General features: G+C 39.8%; 2 protein-coding genes across 3 annotated transcripts in view; one reads left to right on the plus strand and one right to left on the minus strand.

Moving 5' to 3' along the window:
• Window positions 1–8833, minus strand: part of NAA15 (N-alpha-acetyltransferase 15, NatA auxiliary subunit) — an 84023-nt gene extending 75190 nt beyond the window's left edge. For both annotated transcript variants that reach the window (XM_007091790.3, XM_007091789.3), the window contains exon 1: window positions 8482–8833. In XM_007091790.3, the coding sequence (XP_007091852.1) occupies window positions 8482–8535 (54 nt within the window). In that variant the 5' untranslated portion in view covers window positions 8536–8833. The remainder of the gene's footprint in view (window positions 1–8481) is intronic.
• A 3395-nt stretch (window positions 8834–12228) lies between these two features.
• On the plus strand, window positions 12229–17330 carry NDUFC1 (NADH:ubiquinone oxidoreductase subunit C1). The gene is made up of 4 exons (XM_042983875.1): window positions 12229–12460; window positions 12810–12913; window positions 14678–14757; window positions 17178–17330. The coding sequence occupies exons 1-3, from the start codon at window positions 12394–12396 to the stop codon at window positions 14735–14737; spliced, it is 231 nt and encodes a 76-aa protein (XP_042839809.1). The 5' UTR covers window positions 12229–12393; the 3' UTR covers window positions 14738–14757; window positions 17178–17330.
• Window positions 17331–23875: the final 6545 nt, after the last annotated feature.

Genomic DNA, 23875 nt, shown 5'->3' on the forward strand with positions numbered 1-23875 from the left:
GACTGGAGCCAAAGAGTTGGATGCTCTACCTACCAAGCCACCCAGGCGCCCCTCAAATGGAATCTTTAAGATTATAAATATCACTGGCTAGGGGCCCCTGGCTGGCTCAGTGGGTAGAGCATGTGACTCTTGATCTCAGGGTCGTTGAGTTCAAGCTCCAAGTTGGACCTAGAGCTTACTTTAAAAAAATAAAAAAATAAAAAATCACTGGCTTGAAATAAAATTATGATGCTACAATTTCCCCAGTGGGCTTTGGTAGAAATTTCAAATTATCTCAAATGAAAATGTGTTCCTATTATATAAAGCAAGGAAATTTTCAGTGGAATACAGCATAACAGGTAACAAAAACATTAACCTCTCCATCACTTATTTCTACACTATAATTTTTATTTTACTTTAAATAGCCCAAAAAGATTGCTTTTATTAAATTAAAATCTTGAGGAATTATTTTAATTCCAAATTAAGTAGTAAACAGTGTAATTCCTATCTTACCTAAGGGGGGAAAAACATATGCAACAAGTTAAACTAGTTTTTTGAAACCAGTTTTTTGAAAGTTACAACTTCAATGAAAGTTTGTACAGTATGCATTGTAAAACAGCTTAGGAGTTAGGTGTAAAGCTGACATTCCAGGGAAATTCTCAAAAGACTTCAATCACAACATAAAATTCCCTCCTCTCCAAACCCTAGTATTTATATTCAAAACATCACTCTTTTAAACCTCTTCAGTTGCTTTTCTTACCATCAGTGCTGGCAACTGACATTTTTTTCAGAACTATTTTTCACTAAGAATCTTAAATTTTTCTCTCTATAAATAGACAACAAAGTTGTATTTACACGTGAATACTGATGGTTGCCGAGGCTCAATGATTACTTATGTGGCTTGCTCTGCCATACCAGCTTCCCAGCATACCTTTCCAATTCCAAAAATTCAACCTGATCTTTTACATTTTCTGAAAAACACAAAGCAACTCTAAAACTCTAAACTACAAAATTTTTCCTTCTAACATTTTATATCCCTGTTTTATAATATCATATGCACTGGTCCTCACCCCCAAATCTGTGTTGGAATCAGTTGTAGAGTTTTATGAAACTACAGATGACTGAGCCTTACTATCTGATTCAGCAGGCTCCTCACGACAAACATCCTCATTTAATCCAGATGCCATTTTTCCTCCAATGCTAAAACAACCAAAAGAAAAACAATAAAATTTCCTCTTATTATGTTTCTGTGACTGGAGAAAGGGCATGTAAACAAACTAATAGTATGATTCATTCGTAAATGAAACTTCTAAGGTCTTACCGGGTAATACAGGTTCTGCCTGATATCCTACCATTACCTCATGTAACAATGTATTCTACAATGCCAAGGCCCAGTAACTCCCTTTCTCAAAAATCTTTATGTAAGAACACAATCCAAAGAGGTTTCTCTCGTCACTGTTTTAACATTCATTTTGTGCAACAAATACTAATTCAATATCTACTTTGATACATTACTCAAACAAATGGGGGTATGGTAATTAACAGAAAAAAGTCCCTATCAACATAGAACCTACATTTTAATTATAGAAGACATATGACAGGGGTACCTGGGTGGCTCAGCTGGTTAAGTGTCTAACTCTTGATTTCGGCTCAGATCATGATCTCAGTTTGTGAGTTCAAGCCCTGCGTCGGGCTCTGCACTGACAGGGTGAAGCCTACTTGGGGTTATCTCTCTCTACCCCTCCCCACTCTCTCAAAATACATAAATAAACATTAAAAAAAAAAAAAAGACATGATAAAACAAATTACTTGCACATATGCCATAGGTGAGAAAGTGATATAGACAGAAGTAAGGAAGAAAATAAGATTGAGTTGAGAAGGACTTCTGGGTAAGGAAGGCCTCTATACAACATTTAGAGAACATGTGAACAGAATTCTAAGAGAAGAATTGTGCCATGCAGGTATATAGGAAAGAAAATTCTGAACAAACAGTCCTTTGCATATGATCCCTTATATAACCTAGCTTTTTATGTCCAAAAACACTTTTATGAACAAAGAAGATATATTTGAATCAATGCTCTGTGAGAACTACATTGTCAGAAGCACAAGTATTAAAGGAAATAATGCACACTAAACAAAGAGATCCCTACAGCTAAAACAGGTTGGCCAGTAGTTCTCCAGTCCTCCAACCACACAGGGCACCATGTCTACCTCTGTGGAAACTGTCTTTTAACCAGTACTTCAAAGTAATAGTTGGCATAGCAATTCTACTATCATCAAATAACTAAGTTATTGTAATCCCCAGTAATGACCCAGGTCGGCAAGCCTTCAAAATACCTACAGAATCGAACATTCAATTCAGTTCCCTATTAAGCTTTTGTATGTTTTTCTGAACATGTAGAGTTGTCTACTAGCATTAAAAACTAAACTGGGGTCAATGCTTTTTTTTTTTCTTTAAGTTTATTTCTTTATTTTGAAGGGGGAGGGGGCATGTGCAGGGGAGGGGCAGAGAGAGGGGGAGAGAATCCAAGCAGGCTCCACACTGTCAGCAAAGAAGAGCCCAACTCAGGGCTCGACTTCAGGAACCTGAGCCACCAGAGGCGCCACAATCTTTTTTTGTTTCAAACCAGAGTACTCTATTCTCCAAGTACTACAAGTACTTTAACCCACTCTCTTAACCCTCCCCCCCCCCCCCAAAATCGCTTTGAGACATTTCAGGTTTCTCACGCAATAAACCATTTAAAAAAATATATGCTTTGTCAACTTAAATAAAAACATACCTTTATCTGTTTATTCATACTACATTCTATTCCAGAAAGGATTTAGGGCAGAAATATAAAGGAAAACAAAGCACGGAGTTTGCTACATTATCAAAGGTTTTTTCCTAAGATTTTTAGACTTTTTAAAAAGTATTTTGTGTATTTTATAAGAGCATAGTATATTTACATTATAGCAAAATTGCATTTCCTTTTCTAGTACACTTTCAAGGGGAAATTTATTCCAGCTTAAACATCTGATTACCTACTGTGTACAAAAGAAAAAGGACTTCTTAGCAGGTAAAACTTTATTTCCATTTCTTTGTTTTTTGTTTGTTACATTCTGAACACATGCAGTACAGGCAAAAGCATATTAAAACCAATTTCAAGGTGACTGTCCACATTCGGTTGCAAAACTAGAACTGTCACGTAGAAATTTAAGTCAACTGACCTTCCATGTACATATGGAAATTTACTTAACAACTCCTAATCTTAATTTCATCTGCAACTAAATCCAACCTAAGTGTCATTAAGTTATGTAAAAAGAGCACTTTTTTAAAGGCAATAAATCATATGAAATAATTTACCTACGATGTGTGGGTATCTACAATATATCTAGCGACTTACGACAATTATTACAAAACCTTTATTAACAAACTCTCTTTCCCTACACAACCCCACCCCCCAACAAGTGGATAAACAATAGGCAGGTAGGTATGGGTATAAAAGCCCTAAAATAACAAACAGATTCTTGAATCTAACACTTAACTGTTAATCTTAATCTCAGCCCGCTTCCTTAATAAAAACCGACCCACCTTGAGAAGTTTTGAGAATAAAGAAGGACCCACAGAGTGCACTATCCAAAATGGTAACCATATACCACCACATATGGCTATTTGAACTTAAACTTAAGTTAACTACATTTAAAATTTCAGTTCCTCAATCGCACTAGCCATATTTCAAATGTACAATAGCCACATGTGGCTAATAGCTATCATATTGGACACAGCAGATACAGAACATTTCCATCATCACAGAAAGTTCTATTGTGCAGTACAAATGGTAAGTTTTCAGTAAATCACAAATAATATCACCATGCTATACTGACTTCTCTTACCACTTTTCTAGGGAAGAAAAATTCTTTCTCTAGACTTTTACCTAACAACATAAATCATTCAGGCAAAATCCAAAAATAGATTAAGGATGTACAATATTTTAAGTACTCCAAACTTAGGTTTTTTGCCCTTACAGCTCACATTAACATCTGAAGAGTGGAAAGCAGCAGCAACAGTCACCAACCTGGCCAACACTTGATTGCAAGGTATTAGGGTGTATTCAATTTGTCCAAACAGGCTAAAATCCAAAAAGGTGTAGGGGCATCCAGATGGCTCAGTCAGTTGAGCCTCGGACTTCAGCTCAGATGGTGATCTCATGGTTTGTGAGTTGGAGCCCTACATCAGGCTCACTCCTGTCAGGCTGTCAGCACAGAGCCCACTTCAGATCCTGCTCCCTCTCTCTGCCCCTCCCCCACTTGCACTAACCTAAAAATAAATATTTAAAATAATAAAATAAAAATAAAAATGTGTGAATTTCATCCTACCCTGGCAACCTCATTTTTCCTACCCTTAACCTAGATCCTACAAGAGTGGTGTAAAGATCTGGTAACACCCCCAAGCTATTTCGATAAACAGCATCAAGAGGGGGCAAAGTCACAATTTTCTAACGACTTTCAAGTTTTCCAGATTGTTAATACAGTGTGTAATTACAACAACAAAAAATTCACACACAAAAATACAAACACAAAAACACCAGTTTTTTCTGGTAAACACAAAAAACTCTTCTTTAAACTAACCTCTTACAGGGGCACCAGGGTGGCTCAGTCGGCTGAGCATCTGACTCTTGGTTTCAGCTCAGGTCATGATCTCACGGTTCATGAGATCAAGCTCTGAGTCTGAGTCAGGCTCCACGGTGAGCACCAAGCCTGCTTGGGATTCTCTTTCTTGCTTACTCTTCCCCCCCCCCCCACCCCCCTTCCTGTGTGTACTCTCTAAATAAATAAATAAATTTCAAAAAAAAATAAACTAAACTCCAACATAATATAGATCCCATTAAATTCACTCCCTAACCTTTCTCCAAATTATAGACAAGACACATTTGCAGACATTGACCAACTTATGACAATTCTTTAGCAGAAAACAGTTAAGTAATATATGAAAAAAAGGGGCCAAATATGCAACAAAACTGAATTTTAGAGATCAACTAAACTAGAACAAGCCAGGCAAATCTATTACAGAAACTTTTTGCAAACTGATGTGTATAAGAAGTTTCCTTTGAAAAACTGAGGCAAAAACATACTTCATTATTTTGAAATTGAGGTTTCAAATATTTAAAAACTAACTTCATTTTCTACACAAATTTACTATAAGCAAGTATGGTACAACTAACAAAGTAGCAGCTCAAAAACTGAATACTGTTGGAATGATTTAACAATTACCAACCTAGCAACACTTATTGCACTCATTAGAGTATGCCCAACTTTTCAGATGGGGTGGGGGGGGGGGAGAGGGGAGCTTAAAATCAAAAGAGCTAATACACCATAAAAACCGAGGAAGCGGGGCGCCTGGGTGGCTCAGTGGGTTGAGCGTCTGACTTCGGCTCAGGTCATGATCTCACAGCTCGTGGGTTCTGGCCCCGCGTCGGGCTCTGTGCTGACAGCTCAGAGCCTGGAGCCTGCTTCCGATTCTGTGTCTCCCTCTCTCTCTGCCCCAACCCACTCACATTCTGTCTCTGTCTCTCTCAAAAATAAACATTAAAAAAATTTAAAAAAAAAAAAAAAAAAAAAAAAAAAAACCGAGGAAGCAAAAGCAGTTTTGAAAGAGCGAATACTAACTATACTTTTGTTTAGTAATGTTTTCTTCATTCCTAATGTAATAGAATAAGGACATTATATACCCTTTTCTTTAGTAATTTTCACATTTCTTCTGCATATACCTTATCACAATAAATCCTTTAGCACTTTGATTTTAGCAATGAACTTAAAGGTTTTGCCCAACTATCCCAACCAGAAAAAAAACTGTAAAATGCTTATTCAAAAATTGCTATTCTATGAATGGTTAAACTGTGGTACATCTATATCACAGAATTCTACTCAACAAAAAGGAACAGACTAGTATGGATACATCCAACAACTTGGATGAACCTCAAGGGAATTATGTTGCATTAGAAAAAAGGCTAATCCTAAAAAGTTATATATTGTATGATTCTTTTCAGTAAGTGTTCTTCAAATGACTAAACTATAGAAATAGAGAATAGAATAGTAGTGGTTGCCAGAGTCTGGGGGTAGAGGGGATGGGAAGGAGGTGGAGGATGTGGTTCTAAAAGGGCAACAAGGATCCTTGTGCAGATGAACTGTTGTTCTGCATATTGACTGTAGTGGTGGTTATGTAATTACACTGTGATAACACCGCACATAACTAAATACAACACACAAATTAGTACTAGTAAACTGGAGAAATCTGAATAAGACTGGTAGAGTGCATCAATGTTACCATATTGAACTACAATTTTGTAAGACATTAGCACTGGGGAAACTAGGGAAAGGGTACAAGGGATCTTTGTGTTATTCCTTCGACTACATGTGAATCTAGTTATATCAAAATTAAAAGTTTGCTTTTTTAAAAACTGCTACCCTAACAGCTAGGATAATTTGAATATGAACTGTATATTCCACAGTATTAGGGAATGGTTGTTAACAGTATTATGGTTATTCAGGGCAATGTCCTTACTCTCAAAAAAATCTTGCTGGAGCATTTAGGATGAAATATGTCTGCAACTTACTTTGGGAAGAGAGAAAAAGCACATCTGGCAAAATGTTACACATTAAGTAAAGAGTTTATGACTGTTCCTTGTATTCTCTAAACTTTTCTTCTTGAGTTTTTTTTTTTTTTTTCCAAAACAGGTTTGAGGAGAAAGATTTGAGACAAATTTTTATCCTAAAACTGTTACAGTTGAACCTACACACCAGTTAGTCTTTTAAAAAATGTAAAAGTAAATAAATTGTTTTGTTAAAACTATGTTATAATCCCATCTACCCTCATTATTCGTAAAACAAAACAAAAAAAAAATGGCAATAAGGATTTCGAGGTAAAAGTTATGTGGTATTGGATATGACTTTCTGATAAATGTTTCAACAAAAATTGACTAACTCCATAAGGTATACGCATATTTTTGTAAAATCAAAGTTAGTTCGGGGCGCCTGGGTGGCTCAGTCAGTTAAACATCCAACTTCAGCTCAGGTCATGATCTCACAGTTTGTGACTTCAAGCCCCATATCGGGCTCTGTGGTGACAGCTCAGATCCTGGAGCCTGCTTTGGATTCTATGTCTCCCTCTCTCTCTGCCCTGCCCCTCTCCCGCTCACGGGTGTGTGTGTGTGTGTGTGTGTGTGTGTGTAAAGAAAATCATTTAAAAAAATTAAATTAAAAATCAAAGTTAATTCAACATGGATTACTCCTATTTCTAGAAAACTAGATTCCCAGAGTTCTGTTTTTCAAACAAGTGATGTAAACTGAAATTGCAAGAAAAAAAAAGCTAACACTTTCATGCACACTGTTTTAAATTTTGCAAACAGTTAATCCTTTCACAAACAAAAGTCTGCATGAAGGGGCAACCCACACACTACATGCCAACCAAAAAATGTGCCACAATGTATTAATTATAGTGCCAAGGCTACAAGATATATTTTACAATGTAAACAGTCCTTCCAAACATAACTGCATTTTAAAGGTATCAAAAAAAGAAACTGCACACATTTGAAATATAGGGAATAAGTGAATTCGAACTACCGTCAAAAAGATCCATCTCAAAAGCTCTTATGTTGTCTTTGCTAAAATTTTGCATCAGTGTTAATACACTTCAGTCCCTAAAAAAAGCCGCATCTAGAACATCTGAACTAAAAAGTGCATAAACTTTTCACTTCCAGCTAGACCGCCCCCTCGCAATGGGCCCCACCTCCCGAGTAGGGTACGGGGTGGGGCTGTTTCCCGCTCGGAAACTAAGAAATAAATGCCCCTTCCCAGCTCCATCCAGAAAGGAGGGAAAAAGGGAGGCCGAGAATCTGCAAACTCAAGTATGAAACTGACTACAAGAAGGGAGTCGTTTAGAAAGCTTCCTTTCCTTTGCTGAACCCCTTCCTTCCCACCTTCCAGGTCATTCAGTGACCCCGGGCCGGGCGGGGACAGGTGAATATCAGGAGAGGAAGAGGGAGGGACGGACGATGGAGAGAGAGCCGCGCTTGGGCAATGAATGAGCTGTGCCGCATCCGCACCACCTGTTCCTTCCAAGGGAGCCACCCTGATCTGCCGGCAGCGTTCCCGCACCACCCCCCCCCCCCGCCCCGGCCGCGACTCCTGCCTGTGTTGCCCGCTTCCCTGCTAAAGACCGGGCCTGTCCTCCCTTCACTTGGGGCGGGTGAAAACCTGCAGTCTAGAAGCTAGGAGAACAGGGCCTAGTCCGGAACCACAGCCTCCGAAGCGTGGAAACAGGAGGAGGAAGCCCGTGGCCGGGGGCGCGCGGGGTGAAGTGGGAACCACAGGGAAGGGACGAGGGGGTGCATTCGGCTTGACTACGAGTACGAAGGCGGGGTTCCTGGCGGAGGTGGCTCGGTGCCCGCCGGGCCGAGGTTAGGGGTGACAGGCCCGTGTACCGGCTAAATCCTCCCCACTGCTTGCCCGGAGTCCCACACTTACCAAAATCCGCTTGAAGAGCGCGTTCTCCTTGGGCGGGAGGCTCACGGCCGGCATCGTTCCGGCTCCTCCCGCTGCTCCCGCCACCGCCCGGCTCGGTCAGTCTGTTTGTCCGACCGCCGCCGCCGCCGCCGTCCCTTGGCTGCTTCAGCCTTAACTGCCCTGATCCACCGCCGCCACCAGGCCTCGAATGTCACCGCGTCGCCCAACCCGACACCCCCTTCCCCTCGTTGTCTTTTTTTCCTTTCTCACTTAATGCTACCGCCGCCTCCCCCCCCCCCCACGGGTCTCCGTCGGCGGTTCACGTGGTAACTGAACAGACCGACAGAGGTAGCCAAAATGGCGGACGCGGAGGGCTTTCCCACCCGGGTCACATCTCCTAGCACGCAGGCGCGATGACCTCCTTTCCCCACCTCCTCTGTCCTAGAGATTGCTGGGAAACCTGGAGGCCGGTCGGTGGGCGGAGGCCGCGAGGGTCGCGGCAGGTCCCGCCCATCCCTTCCCTCAGAATGTCTTGGAGGCGCAGAGGGCTGGTTGGCTACGTTTTACGGCCGCCTCCAACTCAGAAATAGCCTTTCTGTTCTTTCTTGCTAGAGTAGTCTTTCATTCACTGGGTAGATTTTCCCAGCCTGAATGATCACATCATGAAGTGCTAAAATGCAGGCGTTCAAGAAGTTCTGCGTTTGATCGTGAAGTGCCTAATTAAGAAGCAGAGGCGGAAAGGAAAGAAGGCTTCACCCCAGGGGGACTTAGAAACAGATATGGAAAGGAGAGGCTTAATGGTGTGTGAAAACCGTGAGAGAGCTTTACCAATTCAATGGGCATGCTGGAGTATCGGTGATTTAGTTTATTACTTAAGGTGAGCCTGGAAAGATAGCTATATCCGAAGCGCCATATTTGTACTGCCAAAGAAGCATCTGAAAGTTAAAGTGTTTTATTTAGTTGGTGATTCCATACAGTAAAGAGTTAATGACTGGGTCTCCTTGGGGTAGGGAGAGTTCAGGGACATTGACTCCACTGGAGCTGGCTTAAAGCTAGTGCTTAATACTGTGTTCAATTCCCCATCACCAGAAATCTTCAAATCTTGAAAACCGGAATATCAGGCAAGGATACTAGAGAACTGCTGCACTAGGCAAGATCGGACTAGATACAGAACGTGGCCTGTTCCGCTTAAGTGTATATAAGGGAGGAGGAGGAGGAGGATGGTTAGTTCGTTCATCTTACCTCCAGTATTTTTGCATATCGCTGTTGCCAAAGTGCCTCTTCCCAAAAAATTTGCCATAAGTAAATAAATAAATAAATAGCCTCCCGGTTTTAATACTACGAAAGGGATATGTAGAGTGAAAATTCTCCCACTTCATATACTTAAGATGTTCTCTATTGACACTTGTATGTCTTAATCATTAAGTGTTTGAAATTTATAGAAATACAACATTTAAAAAGTCTATATATTTGTCACTCAGATTTAACAAATGTTAACATTTTGTCATTGCTTCTGATTGTTTTTTAAATAAAAATTCACAGGTACGTCAGGAACCACATCCCTCTCCAGATCCTAAATTTGTTGTATAATATTCTCACGCATGGGGGCGCCTAGGTGGCTCAGTTGGTTAAGCATCCAACTCTTGGTTTTGGTTCAGGTCATGATCTCACAGTTGGAGCCCCAATCAGGCTCCGTGCTGACAGTGCAGAGCCTGCTTGGGATTCTCTCTGCCCCTCCCCCGCCAAAAGTAAACAAAAAAATATTCTCATATATCATAAATCAACATATATGTAGTGATCTTCTATTTTATATTGTTTTCAACTCTTGCTCTTCTTTAACCCTCCTTGGGAATAAGAAGTGTGAGTCGAGTAAGATGTTGTCCAGAGGAAAAATCTGGGACTAGAGCATTGTTTTTCTAGCTGCTAACTCAAATCCTGTCACCTTTTTCCTGGGTCATAAATAAGGTTTTAGCATTCAAGTTCCGGAAATTCTTACATGGATTTCATGTAGCAAATGAAATATTGCTACATGCTATTGGTAGCATATTTCTACCAAAATATCATAGCTACTAGCTCCTGGCTGGAATTGCTTCATCAGGATTTTTCTCAAGATGGAGTTTCACCTACCGCTGCCTACTCCAAGTGTAGGGTTCCATCAGCTCTAACATGCAGAGAGGAATGTGCTTATACTTCATCACTTTCCCAAAATATACACTAGTAAAAGGATACAGGGACTAAAAGAACAAAACGGCCTTTTTCCAACAGCAGTACTGAAATTAGTAATTTGCTTACTGGGTTCTGTATGCTCTGACTAAACATAACTTCTGTTTCAACTTGTTGGATACTAGCAAAACCTGTGTCTGGACAAGCTTCCAAGGGATGATGTAGAAAGAATACCACTGTCAGGTTGCTGAGTGGACAAGAAGTTGAGAACCAACAACTGACTCAGCATATTAGTTGGGTGGTTTGCTTACTTGAGCATGAGTCCAGGAGGCTCAAACTAGGTTACAAACTATAATGTGACTCACAGATTAGCAATCTAGTTAGCCATCAGTTACATGTAAAAAAGAACCTAAAAGCATAGTACAATTATTTTACTCTTTGGTCAATAATTTTTCGTTAAATTTTCCCCCCAATAACATTGTTAAAGAAAATATACAGAGATGGGGCACCTGGCTGGGTCAGTCAATAACCAGCATGTAGTTAGTAAATAAGAGCATGTGGCTCTTGATCTCAGGGTGGTGATTTCAAGCCCCACGTCGGGCATAGAGCTTACTTTAAAAAAGGGAGGAAAGAAAGAAAAGATTTGCTGACATTCATTGTGCTTTTAGATGGCCTTAAGTTTAAAGGATTAAAGTGTTAAAATTTATTATTTCTTTTATCTACATACATATTTTTCACAGTCTTTTAGACATCAGATTGAATTGACAATTGAATGCACAAAATCTGGCTCAATCGTGAAAGATATTTGTTGTCAATACAATGTCTTTGGTAGCCAAAAACAAGTTGTTTACAACTACCAAACACTTTCTAAGCTTCTCAAGGACCCTATAGGTTTTATGTTATAGCTGTAAAACTCAGGCATGCAGATATTAATTTGCCTAAAAATCAACAGCTACAATATGGTCCACAGGAATGGCAATTTGAACTTGACACTATGAACACTGTTCTACAGCTCATGGCCCCAGGAGACTATCCAAGTCTGTTAAGGTGGGCTAAGGAGGCTCACTAGATCTGGGGTCTGAACACCTTAGTCTGAATCCCAACCTCCTCTGGCGGTGGGATCCTGAGCCTGAGCCAATCAGGGGACTTCCAAAATAGGAAGGTTCTCCCCACAGCGTTGTGAAGCTTTACTACAACAGTGTGTGTGAACAGACTTTTAGGAACTGTTGAGAGGTCTTTTCAAATATATTTCACCTTGGATGAGTAGCTTGCCTTCCTCGAGCTTCATCTGTAAACTGAGGATAATAAGGCGTATCAAGCGGTCATTGTAAAGATGAAACGAGACAATGCATGTAAACCATATGATGCATAGTGCAGTGTCTGGAACACAGAATTCAATCAAAGTGCTAATTATTACTCAACAAGACACTTCATTTTCAGTTTTCTGGCTCATGTAGCAAGATTTTAGTAAATCTCTTGAGTATCCCTGGCACAGGGGCCTGAAATAAACTCTCAAAGGACAGAGAAGTGGATAAACTTCCCTTTGCCCCCTTTTAATCATTTCCTCTCTAACCTCATTTTACAGACAGAAGGCTGAGACCAGGAGTGCTAGAGTACTTGGCTACCACCGCGGTTCTCCAGAGTCAACACCTCGACGCAGCCTTGCGGCGCGGCGAGTCCCGCACTTTGTTCCGCCAGGGGGCGCTCGGCCAGGCGCCGACTCCGGGGGAGACGGGACGGTGGGGGGAAGGCGGAGCCCGGCCCGGCAAGATGGCGCCGCCCGCGTTGTTGCGCCCGTTTTCCAAGCTGCTGGCTCCGGCCAGGATCCCAAGTGGCTGTGAGTGTCCATCCTTGCTCAGGCCGACCCGACCCCCCCCCCTCCCGCCCCCGTCTGCCACTCCCAGAGTGAACCCAGCCCGCAGGAGCAGGGGGCGGCTGCGGTCTGGACTCGTCCCGCAGTGACCTTCGCCGGCCTGCGTCCTGGATCTCAGCCCTGACTGAGGCTCCCCATCACTCGCCGCCGACCCTCCTCTTAATGCCACCCGACAACTCTGAACCTATTTCCTGGGCTGTTTAAGCGGGGGAAGGTAGTAGTGAAGGGAGAATTAAAAGCAATAAAACGTAAATGTTAGGGTTTTTACTACAAGGCAATACGTTATAGATTTACAGACTCTGACCCCTTTCAGCTTCAGCGCGATCAAAATTCTACGTGCGGGAGCCGGCACATGACGGACCTGACTGGCTGAAAGTTGGACTGACCTTGGGCACCTCCGTCTTCTTGTGGATCTATGTGAGTTTTTACTCCCTTAATGTCACGAGACCCCAACACAGTGGGGAGGAGAAATGTCACTGTGAGATTGTTGCCGAGCAAATCTCCCATCCAGTAGGATGTTTATATAATTGCTAATTACATATTTCTTCATGAGGGAAGTCCCAGAGACTTAAAAGAAATATTAAAGATTTTCAGCGGTATTGAGAAAATATGATGAAGCTGAAACTTCTGTCATTCATCCTTAAGTAGCATGATTTTGTGATGAATTGTAGTTTTACGAAATATTAATTGCGCTTTATTTCCTAACGAGGATGGAGGCTGGTTGGGTTTTATGAAGGCACTTTTTTTCAGATGCCATAGGGACAAATCATCAATGAATAAGCTATACAAATTAAATCCCACTAGACTTCCCAAACATAAGATTTTAATCGATATTTGCATAAGTACATTGTTGGAAATTGTATTTAGTGTGTTGCAGCTCCCCCCCCTTTTTTTGTTTTTACACTATGCCTTTACATGTAAAAACTCATTTAATCTTTACAGCAACACTATGTGGTAGGTAGTTTGCTGAACCCTGGTTCTCCCTGACTTAAGAGTCACACTATAGACCAAGGTGAGATACTGCCTCTCTGTAATTTTTTTAAAGTTGACTCAAAGTATCTGTGCTACATCAGTATTTAAAATGTTTTATTTTGTAGCTAATGAGTTTCTGGCTTCTTCCACTGCTTTCCACCTCCAACTCTTAGGTCTCTTAATTTGGGTTTTCTCATTAAAATGGCTTATTAAGGGTCGCCTGGGTGTCTCACTCAGTTAAGCATCCGACTCTTGATATCAGCTTAGGTCTTGATCTCAGAGTCGTGCGTTCAAGCCCTGCATTGGGCTCTGGAGCCAACTTAAAACAAAACAAAACAAAACAAAACAAAAACAAAAACAAAACAAAACAAAAAAAATATATATATATATAGGATAGTTTGTTGACATGGGAAGGAGTAAGAGATGTTGAAAGTCATTTACAACTTAACAATGACAGTAACTAATCCTTTTTGCAATAATATTTGTTACAATGAAATTTTAAAGTTTTCCCCAAAAAGCTCGATTGCTGCTGAGAACTCTGATTGAAATTGGATCTTTGACTGCAACAAATGTCACCCTGTATCAACCATTGTTTTGATATTATGTTGCATTCTGTTAGACAGTGGTTTTAAGAAAGTGTCTATCTCCTGTGACATCTAATTAATACACATATAGTTGAGGGATGGAGTTGATCATTCACTGAAGTATCAAACTTCTATGGTTAGAAGTATAACACACCCACCAACCAACCTGGACCTCATTTAAGAACTCAGTTCTGGTTGGTTGTGTTGGTTTAGCTCCTCTATGGTAAGTTATTTATTATATTAATTACCCCCTGAATGAAATAACTTATTTGGCAGAAGTTGAATTTAAGCTTGTAAGGGCTGCTGTCTTCAAATTTAGCATGCCAGATTGAAGTCAACAAGTATATGCCATTCATAGTTTTTGGGCTTTTGTATCTCTTAGTCTTTCATTTTTAACTAGAATAGTTGTAATTCTTTTTTGCTTTTCCAACCTGTGTAGAAAAACAAATCCAGGCCCCAGTGCCCCATGCCTTCCCCAAACCCTAGAATAGTTGTAAATTCTTTTAACCTATTCTTATTTCTCTTGTATACCTCTTATATACCAAATATAAGTATCATTAATTAGCCTCTTCTTTTAAGTTGCCAGGAAGATTACATTTCTAATTTTAATTGTTACCTACTCTAGCTCATCAAACAACATAATGAAGATGTTTTAGAGTATAAAAGAAGAAATGGGTTGGAATAAACTATTGAAATACTAATTCAGTAAGTATGCAATTTTATAGGATTAATAAATTACGCAAGTTAATTTGGCCTCTTTTTAAATAGTGTATTTTGGTTTTTTTTAATTGGGTTGTACTTTTTTTAAGTATTTAAGATTTTTTTTAATGTTTGTTTTGAGAGAGAGAGTGTGCACATGCACGAGAGAGCACACAGGGGAGGGGCAGAGAGCAAGGGAGAGAGAGAATCCCAAGTAGGTTCTGTGCTGTCAACACAGAACCCGATGCAGAGCTGTCTCACAAACTGTGAGATCATGACCTGAGCCAAAATCAAGAGTCAGGTACTTGACCAACTGAGCCACCCAGGTGCCCCTATTCTTTTTTGTTTATTTTATTTTAGTAATCTCTACATCCAAGGTGAGGCTCGAACTCACAACCCCAAGATCAAGGGTCAGATCCTCCTCTAACTGAGCCAGCCAGGCGTCCCTGTTGGGTTTACATTTTTTAGCACCTATATTCCTGTCTGTGACACATTTTTGAATTTTAATGCCTTACCTCAAGTGTCTCTCAGCATAATCATTTTTAATCACTATGCTTTGACTATGTTCAAAGAACATTGTGGTGGAGAATGAATCCAAAATCATATTTTTTATTACATCATAGTCCTGAAGACACAAGTTACCACTATTCTTGTATATGTTTCTTTTTTTTTTTTTAATTTTTATCTATTTTGAGAGAGAACAGGCATGCAAGTAGGGGAGGGACAGAGAGAGGGGGGAGAGAGAGAATCCCAAGGAGGCTCTGCACTGTCAGTGCAGAGCCTGATGCGGGGCTTGATCTCATGAACCGTGAGATCATGACGTGAGCCCTAATCGAGAATCTGACACTTAACTAACTGAGCCACCCAGGTGCCCCTTGTGTACATCTTATCTATTTGTCATATACAACACTTGAGTGTAAATTCCATGAGAACGGAAACCTTGTCTATTTTATTAATCATGATGTACTCAGCGAATTGCCCAGTGCCTGGGCCTACTGGGAATTTAATATTTGTAGAATGGATGAATATATATGGGCAGTAGACTGGTGAATCTTTTACCATATGACCATTTCATTATGATTGTCATTACAACTAACACCCAATTGGGCAGTTCCTGATAAAATCTGTCTATGAACAAAATACTATACTCTGCATGCTCTGTGATTTAAAAAAAAAAAAGGGGGTGAGTTTATTTTATATGTCAATATATATATGTATATACATAGTATATTTCTGAAAATCCTTTTAAAGAAATTCTGTATTAATCCTTTTATAAAATGAAAACTCACAAATCTCAACTTTCATGGATTAGGTTGATCAAAGTAAGTAACATATTCGCTTGATAATAAAATAGTAAATACTAGCATACACTTTTTAAAAATATTTAACAACTCTCAAACTCAGCTCTTTAGGGTTTGATAATCCAAATTTTTCACTTTTTTTCCTATTGGTATCACCTTGCTATCACTACTTTAGTCAGCCAATCAAGAGATAAGAATAAAATAGATATTTTTTTTCTTTTTTTTTTTTAATATTTAGTTTTTGAGACAGAGAGAGACAGAGCATGAACGGGGGAGGGTCAGAGAAAGAGGGAGACACAGAATCTGAAGCAGGCTCCAGGCTCTGAGTGGTCAGCACAGAGCCCGACGCGGGGCTCGAACTCACAGACCATGAGATCATGACCTGAGCCGAAGTCAAACGCTCAACCGACTGAGCCACCCAGGCGCCCCAGAATAAAATAGATATTTAAATCAAGATGCTTTTGCTACTTTCTTATAGGTCACATAAAATATTTTTTGCTAGGGGCGCCTGGGTGGCTCAGTCGGTTAAGCGTCTGACTTTGGCTCAGGTTATGGTATCATGGTTCATGAGTTTGAGCCCCTCATTGGGCTCTGTGTTGACAGCTCTGAGCCTGGAGCCTGCTTCGGATTCTGTGTCTCCCTCTCTCTCTGGCCCTTCCCCTCTCGAGCTCTGTCTCTCTCTCTCTCAAAAATAAATAAACATTAAAAATATATTATATTGGGGCGCCTGGGTGGCTCAGTTGGTTAAGCGTCCAACTTCGGCTCAGGTCACGATCTCGCGGTCCGTGAGTTCGAGCCCCGTGTCGGGCTCTGTGCTGACTGCTCAGAGCCTGGAGCCTGTTTCAGATTCTGTGTCTCCCTCTCTCTCTGACCCTCCCCCGTTCATGCTCTGTCTCTCTCTGTCTCAAAAATAAATAAACGCTAAAAAAAATAAAATAAAAATAAATATATATATATATATTTTTTTTTGCTAAAACTTAAGTAAAATGAAGGGTTGATATTCTTTGTGGATTTGTTTTCTAGACTTTCCAAGATGCTCTAAGGTGAATTATTCAGAATGGTCTAATTTTAATATTATTTCTACTGGTTAATGCTATAGTTTTCATTTTTTTCTCTTCATTATAGGTATGCTTCATATAGTGATTTTACCAGTTCCTTTGGATTCACCAATCTGTTGAGTTGTAAACGTGAGAGAAAAAGTTATATGTGAATGTATGTCAAATCAGCATTTGTTTGCATCATTAAATGAAAAAATAAAAAAAACTTCTGTGTTCCTCAGATTATATATGTTGTGACAATATGTCGAAAATGTCAGTTCTAGGGTATGTTATTAGAAATATTTTTATGTGGAAAGTACCATCTGATAACAGGGCCAGTGGTAATTAAGAACACATTGGTAAGAAAACTTACTTATTAAGGAGATAGATTAAAAAATTACTGCTGAAGGATTTATTCCTTATATCAACTTTTAAAAAAATAATGTGTATTTATCTTTGAGAAGGAGAGAGAGACAGAGAATCCGAAGTAGGCTCCAGGCTCCGAACTGTCAGCACAGAGCCCAATGTGGGGCTTGAATCCCCGAACCGTGAGATCATGACCTGAAGTCTGGCACTTAACCGACTGAGCCACCCAGGCACCCTTCCTTGTATCAACTTTTAATTTCAAAAATTCTTGAGCGTCAGGGTGATAGAACTACTTTATTACTCAACACAGAAGAGCCCAAATACTGTTTTTTTCTGGAAGAGCCATTCTGGTAGGGTTTGTTCTGACTCTATTTCCTTAAATTTGAATGATTGTCATTTGGGTGACTTCTGTACTCTCCAGTTATGACAGTGCAGTTTGTTGTCCCTTTTTATAATATGACTTAGCAAACTCCTGACTGTTTAAGCAAAGGAGGAAGGGGAGAGAGATTTATTAGGCACAAAATAAGATACATTTCATTTATCCCTCATCAAAACCCTTTCTTGTGGGAAAAACAAAAACAAAAACCACCTTTTTTTGTGTATCAGTTAATGATTTATCAGTTGAAATTTATATATATGCCACTTCATTAACTTGTGATTTAAACAGTGTGCCATACATTTAAAAATTGATTTTTCATGTCTCTATATTGATGTTAAATGGAGAGACTTACTGTGTTATAATTACTTTTGTGTATGTTTTAGGCTGTTGCCAACATTTATTCTTGGGAATTCATGGCCTAATATCTTTGGAAATCACTTCTGAACATAAATTCAGAGTTAACATTATTTCAGATTAGTTACTTGATGCAATCAATAAAAGACCAGATACAATAGTTACTATCAACTCCTGGTAGTTTGGAGTCCTAGCTGATAGAGCTGGAAAGGACCTTTAGGGGTTATATAGACAAATCTCGTAATTTTACAGATGCAGACACCAGAGGTGAAGAGAGATATATTCAATGGCACTGTAGCAGATAGAATAATGGATCCCCAAAGATGACTATTGCCTACTCTTTGGAATCTGTATTAATGTAAGGTTATATGGCAAAGAGGAATTAAGGTTACAGATGGAATTAAGTTTGCTAATCAGCTGACACTTAGAGAGGGAAATTATCCTGGATTAGTTGGTTGGGCCCAATGAAATCACAAGTTTCCTTATAAACGGGGCAGGGGGGGGGGGGGGGGGGGGGCGGGCAGAGGAGGGAAGGCACAGGAGTGTGTCAGTGATGTGATATGAGAAAGACTCAGCTGACCATTCCTAGCTTTGGGGGTGAAAGTCCAAGACTTTGGGTCTAAGAGCCAAAGAATGGAAAAGTCAAACAAATTCACCCCTGAAGCCTCCAGAAAGGAACACAGTCCTGCTGACACCATGATTTTTAGCCCAGTGAGAGCTGTGTTGGGTTTCTCACCTGAAAAAACGATAATAAATTTGTGTTGTTTTAAAACACTTTGTTATAGCAGCAGTAGGGAACTAACATTGTCACACGGTAATAGAAACCACGAAGTCAGGTATCAGGGAATGTTCCACTAAAAGAAACGCTTAAAAATTCACCTCCCAAAAGGGAATAGAAGACTTTAAGACACTTGAAATTCCAGAAACTGATGACCTTAGTTGGAAATAATAAACAATATCAACCATATGTCAGGCCTTGCAAATCTGGCTACTTTGTGTGGACTTTCACCTTGACTATGCCTGTATGACTCCAGGGGGAGCCATTCCTGAAGACCAGGGCTATCCCAGAGAATTTTTCTGTATTGATGGAAATGTTCTGTCTGCTATCCAATATAGTAGCCACTAGTCCCATGTGACTATTGAGCATCTGGAATGCAATTAATGTGACTGAATTTTAAATATTTAATTTTCATTAATTTAAATAGCCACATGAGGCTGGTGGCTGCTTTATTGGATAGCACAGATGTAAATTATTCTTTGGCTAACCTAGAGTTGTGCACATAGTGATACTGGTGAAAATGCTTTCTAAGTTAAATATTGAAACCTAACTCAAACTATGTTAAGCTAAAAAAAGGTTATGAAGATACAGAGTGACTCAGACACCAAGAACAGGAACGCACCTGGGCCAGGAATAATGGGTCTGGAACTCAAATGTTATCAAGACTCTTGTTCTTAGCCCTGCTGTCTGTGTCTCTGTTTTCTTTGTTCAATTTTGTTTTCTAACTCAATCCACATTGTAAGGGGCCATAGTCAATAGTTCCTAGATTTACATCTTAGTTCAAACGTGTAGCTGGATTGAACAAGAATAATTCTGATTCTAAATTCCTAAGAGGATCTTTGGTCAAATGATGGTTTCTTTAGTAATGATGTAAGAGATCCATTAAAAAAACAAACAAACAAAAAAAAGATGCAGGGGTGCCTGGGTAGCTCAGTCAGTTAAGCATCTGACTCTTGATTTCAGATCAGGTAAGGATCTCACAGTTCATGAGATTGAACCTACGTCAGGCTCCAGGCACTGTGCAGTGATAGTGTGGAACCTGTTTGGGATTCTCTCTCCTCTCTCTCTGCCCCTCCCCTGTTTGGCTCTCTCTCTCAAACAAAACAAAACAAAACAAAAAACAAACAAACAAAAAAAAACAGACAAAATCCCTTGTCAAATACCATCAAGTTTTTTATTAGGTCAATATCAGGTAGACCTTTTCTCAGATTTAGTATCTGTGGGGTATTCACTTATTCATTTATTATTATTATTTTTAGTTTTTTTAATGTTTATTTATTTTGAGAGAGAGAGAAGGAGAGGGAGAGCATGAGCAGAGGAGGGGCAGAGGGAGAGAGAGAATCCCAAGTAGACTCTGTGCTGTCAGTGCAGAGCCTGATGTGGGGCTTGAATTCACAAGCCATGAGATCATGACCTGAGCCAAAATCAAGAGTTGGACGTTCAACCTACTGAGCCACCCAGGTGATCCACATTCATTTATTTTTAAGTAAGCTCTACACCCAATGTGGGGCTCGAACTCACAACCCCAAGATCAAGAGTTGCATGCTCTTCTAACTGAGCCAGCAGGTGCACCTAAATTGTTTAAGTTGCCATGGAAAGAACAGGCTATATAAATTTAGTTGCAAGTATAGGAAATTATAGGTTAAATTGTGTCCCCCTAAAAGATATGTTGTAGTCCTAACCCTCAGTATATCAGAATGTGACCTTATTTGGAAGTAAGGTGGTTGCAGCTGTAATTAGTTATGATCTTCATACAGGAGTGGACCCTTAATCCAGTATGGCTGGTATATCTATGAAAAGAGACACAGACACAGGGGTGCCTGGCTGGCTCAGTTGGAAGAGCATATGACTCTTGATCTCAGGGTTGTGAGTTCAAGCCCCACATTGGATGTAGAGATTACTTAAAAATAAAATCTTAAAAAAAAAAAAAAAAAGAGGAAGAAGAGACACAGATACACAGGGAAAAAACAGCCATGTAATGATGGAGGCAGAGATTAGAATCCTGCATCTATAAGCCAAGGATTATCAGCAAACTCAGAAGCTAGAAAAGGCAAGGAAGTCTTCTCCCCTACAGGTTTCAGAGGGTGTGTGACCCTACTGACACCTTGATTTCAGACTTTGAGTGCACCAAACTGTGAAAGAATCTATTTTTGTTGATTTAAGCCATCCAAATTTGTAGTAACCTGTTTCAGTAACCTAAAGAAAATTACACAGAAGTGTGAGGGAATCTCATGTTTATTTTACCACAGATGAGACAGTGAGTAGACGGGGATTGTACTGACTGACCTCCAAGAATAATTTAAGTATTTACTACCTTGATTACCTTTCCCTTTCATTTCATCTAAATATTTTAGGCCATCAAAAGGGTGCTTATCTGCCAATTTGTCTCCCTAGATATTCTTATAAATTGTTTCACTTTATATTGATCTGTTGAAAGTACAGATTATAGCCTAAGAATTTGGTGTTCAGAAAAGCAAAGGTGGGGGGTGCCTGGGTTGCCCAGTCAGTTACGCGTCCACTTGATTTCCACTCAGGTCATGATCTCAGGGGCGTGGGATCGAGCCCCTCCAGCTGTTTCTAACTTTTGGTGGAGCCCAGGAAATCACTCAGTCTTTGAAGATTGCTTTTTAATTTATAACACTTAGGCCTTGAATAAGTATGATTAATATTCCAGTAGATGACCCTTAACAGAATGTTTTCAAGACTAGTATCTTCTTTGTCAACAGTCACAATTAGAAGGAGTCCATATAATTACAATTAATTATAGGAAGTCATGGAGTCTCACAATTGGACTCCATCTAATTGTGATTAGATGGTAAGCCAAATTATCCCTGACCCTTGATTCTTGTTTTCCCAGCCAGACTAAGGAAAATGTCAAGGATGTGCTCAAGGGCAGCATTATAAACAGTGTGACTTAACAGCTGGGAAATTATTGTCTGAGCATTTCAGAGTGTTCTATAGTGAAGACCTGTGTTAAAATTCTCTTGTATTTGGGAGGAACAGTTTGCCACAGAATAAATTTGACAACCCATGCACATGTCCTCTCTAGGGAAATGTTTCATCATGATGTGAAAAGAGTTTGCCACCAAAATGGAAAGCCACGTATTCTACAGGAGCAGTAGAGTGAGTAGAAAATTCCCTTCAATCCAAGAGGCATTGAGCTTGGGGCACCTGGCTGGTTTAGTCAGTGGAGCATGCTGCTTTTAATCTCGGGGTTGTGAGTTTGAGCCCCACTTCGGGGCACAGTGCTTACTTGAAAAAAAAAAAAAAAAGGAAACAAGAGGCACTGAGCTTTTAGCTAAGATGGATAAGGATCTGGAGAGTGGCATGGTTTATCTACAGCCTTGCCTTTCCCAGCTGGGATGGCCACATCCAACCTAAAGAACACGATAATCTCCCCACTAGATCTTGCCAAATAATAAGAGAGTGGTATACAATAGATCCTGTCGTGTGTGTATTGAAAGACAGCAGAATATGGTAAAGGTAAAGGAAGCCTTGAGCTCTAACTTGGGCTAGAACTCAGAATCTACCACTGCTCCTCCAACTAGCTGAGTATGTTTCGTACCTAATGTGCATTAGAGCTCACATCAACCCTATGAATAAAGGAACTGTCCACATTTTACTCAAATCAGGAAAACACCAGGTATCCGGCTCCCAAACTCATGCTCTTTTTTTTTTTTTTAATTTAATTTTTTATTTTTTTTTAATTTACATCCAAATTAGTTAGCATATAGTGCAACAATGATTTCAGGAGTAGATTCCTTAGTGCCCCTTACCCACTTAGCCCATCCCCCCTCCACAATCCCTCTAGTAATCCTGTTTGTTCTCCATATTTATGAATCTCTTCTGTTTTGTCCCCCTCCCTGTTTTTATATTATTTTTGTTTCCCTTCCCTTATGTTCATCTGTTTTGTCTCTTAAAGTCCTCATATGAGTGAAGTCATATGATTTTTGTCTTTTCTGTAATTTCACTAAGCATAATACCCTACAGTTCCATCCACATAGTTGCAAATGGCAAGATTTCATTATTTTTGATTGCTGACTAATACTGCATTGTATATATATACCATATCTTCTTTATCCATTCATCCATCGATGGACATTTGGGCTCTTTCCATACTTTGGCTATTGTTGATAGTCCTGCTATAAACATGGGGGTGCATGTGTCCCTTCGAAACAGCACACCTGTATCCCATGGATAAATGCCTAGTAGTGCAATTGCTGGGTCGTAGGGTAGTTCTATTTTTAGTTTTTTGAGGAACCTCCATACTGTTTTCCAGAGTGGCTGCACCAGCTTGCATTCCCACCAAACTCATGCTCTTAACCACAGTATTATACTACCTCAGTTTTTTCTCACAGGTGATAAAAGGATAATCAACATTATCCCAATATCCTTTGGGACTGTTAGGATGAACTACAAAAGTAGATGTGACAATACTTTGGGAAAAGCTTCAAAAGTCCTATATATGTGTGTTATTCTTGCATTGTTTAAACCAGTTGGTTTGCATTGTTAAAACTAGTTTGGTTTTAACAAACCCCTTAATTACATTTATTATTAATATCTGATCAGAGATTTCTGTGCCATCATTGGCCCCATGGATAGTGGACTTGGTAGCTACATCTAAGAAAAGATGCTGGTTCTGTGTCTCATTTATCTGCAACTAAAACATCTATGTGACAGCAGAAATTTTATCTTATTCATTGGATAATGCCTTGGAACAGTGCCTTGTGAAATAAATTATAACCAATCTCCAGCATCTAGCATAGTCCCTAGCATCTTGTAAGCACTTTGACAGACACTTACAGTTTGACTGAGATTGGATGGATACTATGCAACCTGGGGGTGATGCAGAAGACCTCAGACTATACCCAGACTCTGAGTATACAACTGGATTCTGAAGAGGAGCCTG

Source organism: Panthera tigris, chromosome B1 (genome assembly GCF_018350195.1).
Source record: "Panthera tigris isolate Pti1 chromosome B1, P.tigris_Pti1_mat1.1, whole genome shotgun sequence".
NCBI lineage: Eukaryota > Metazoa > Chordata > Mammalia > Carnivora > Felidae > Panthera > Panthera tigris.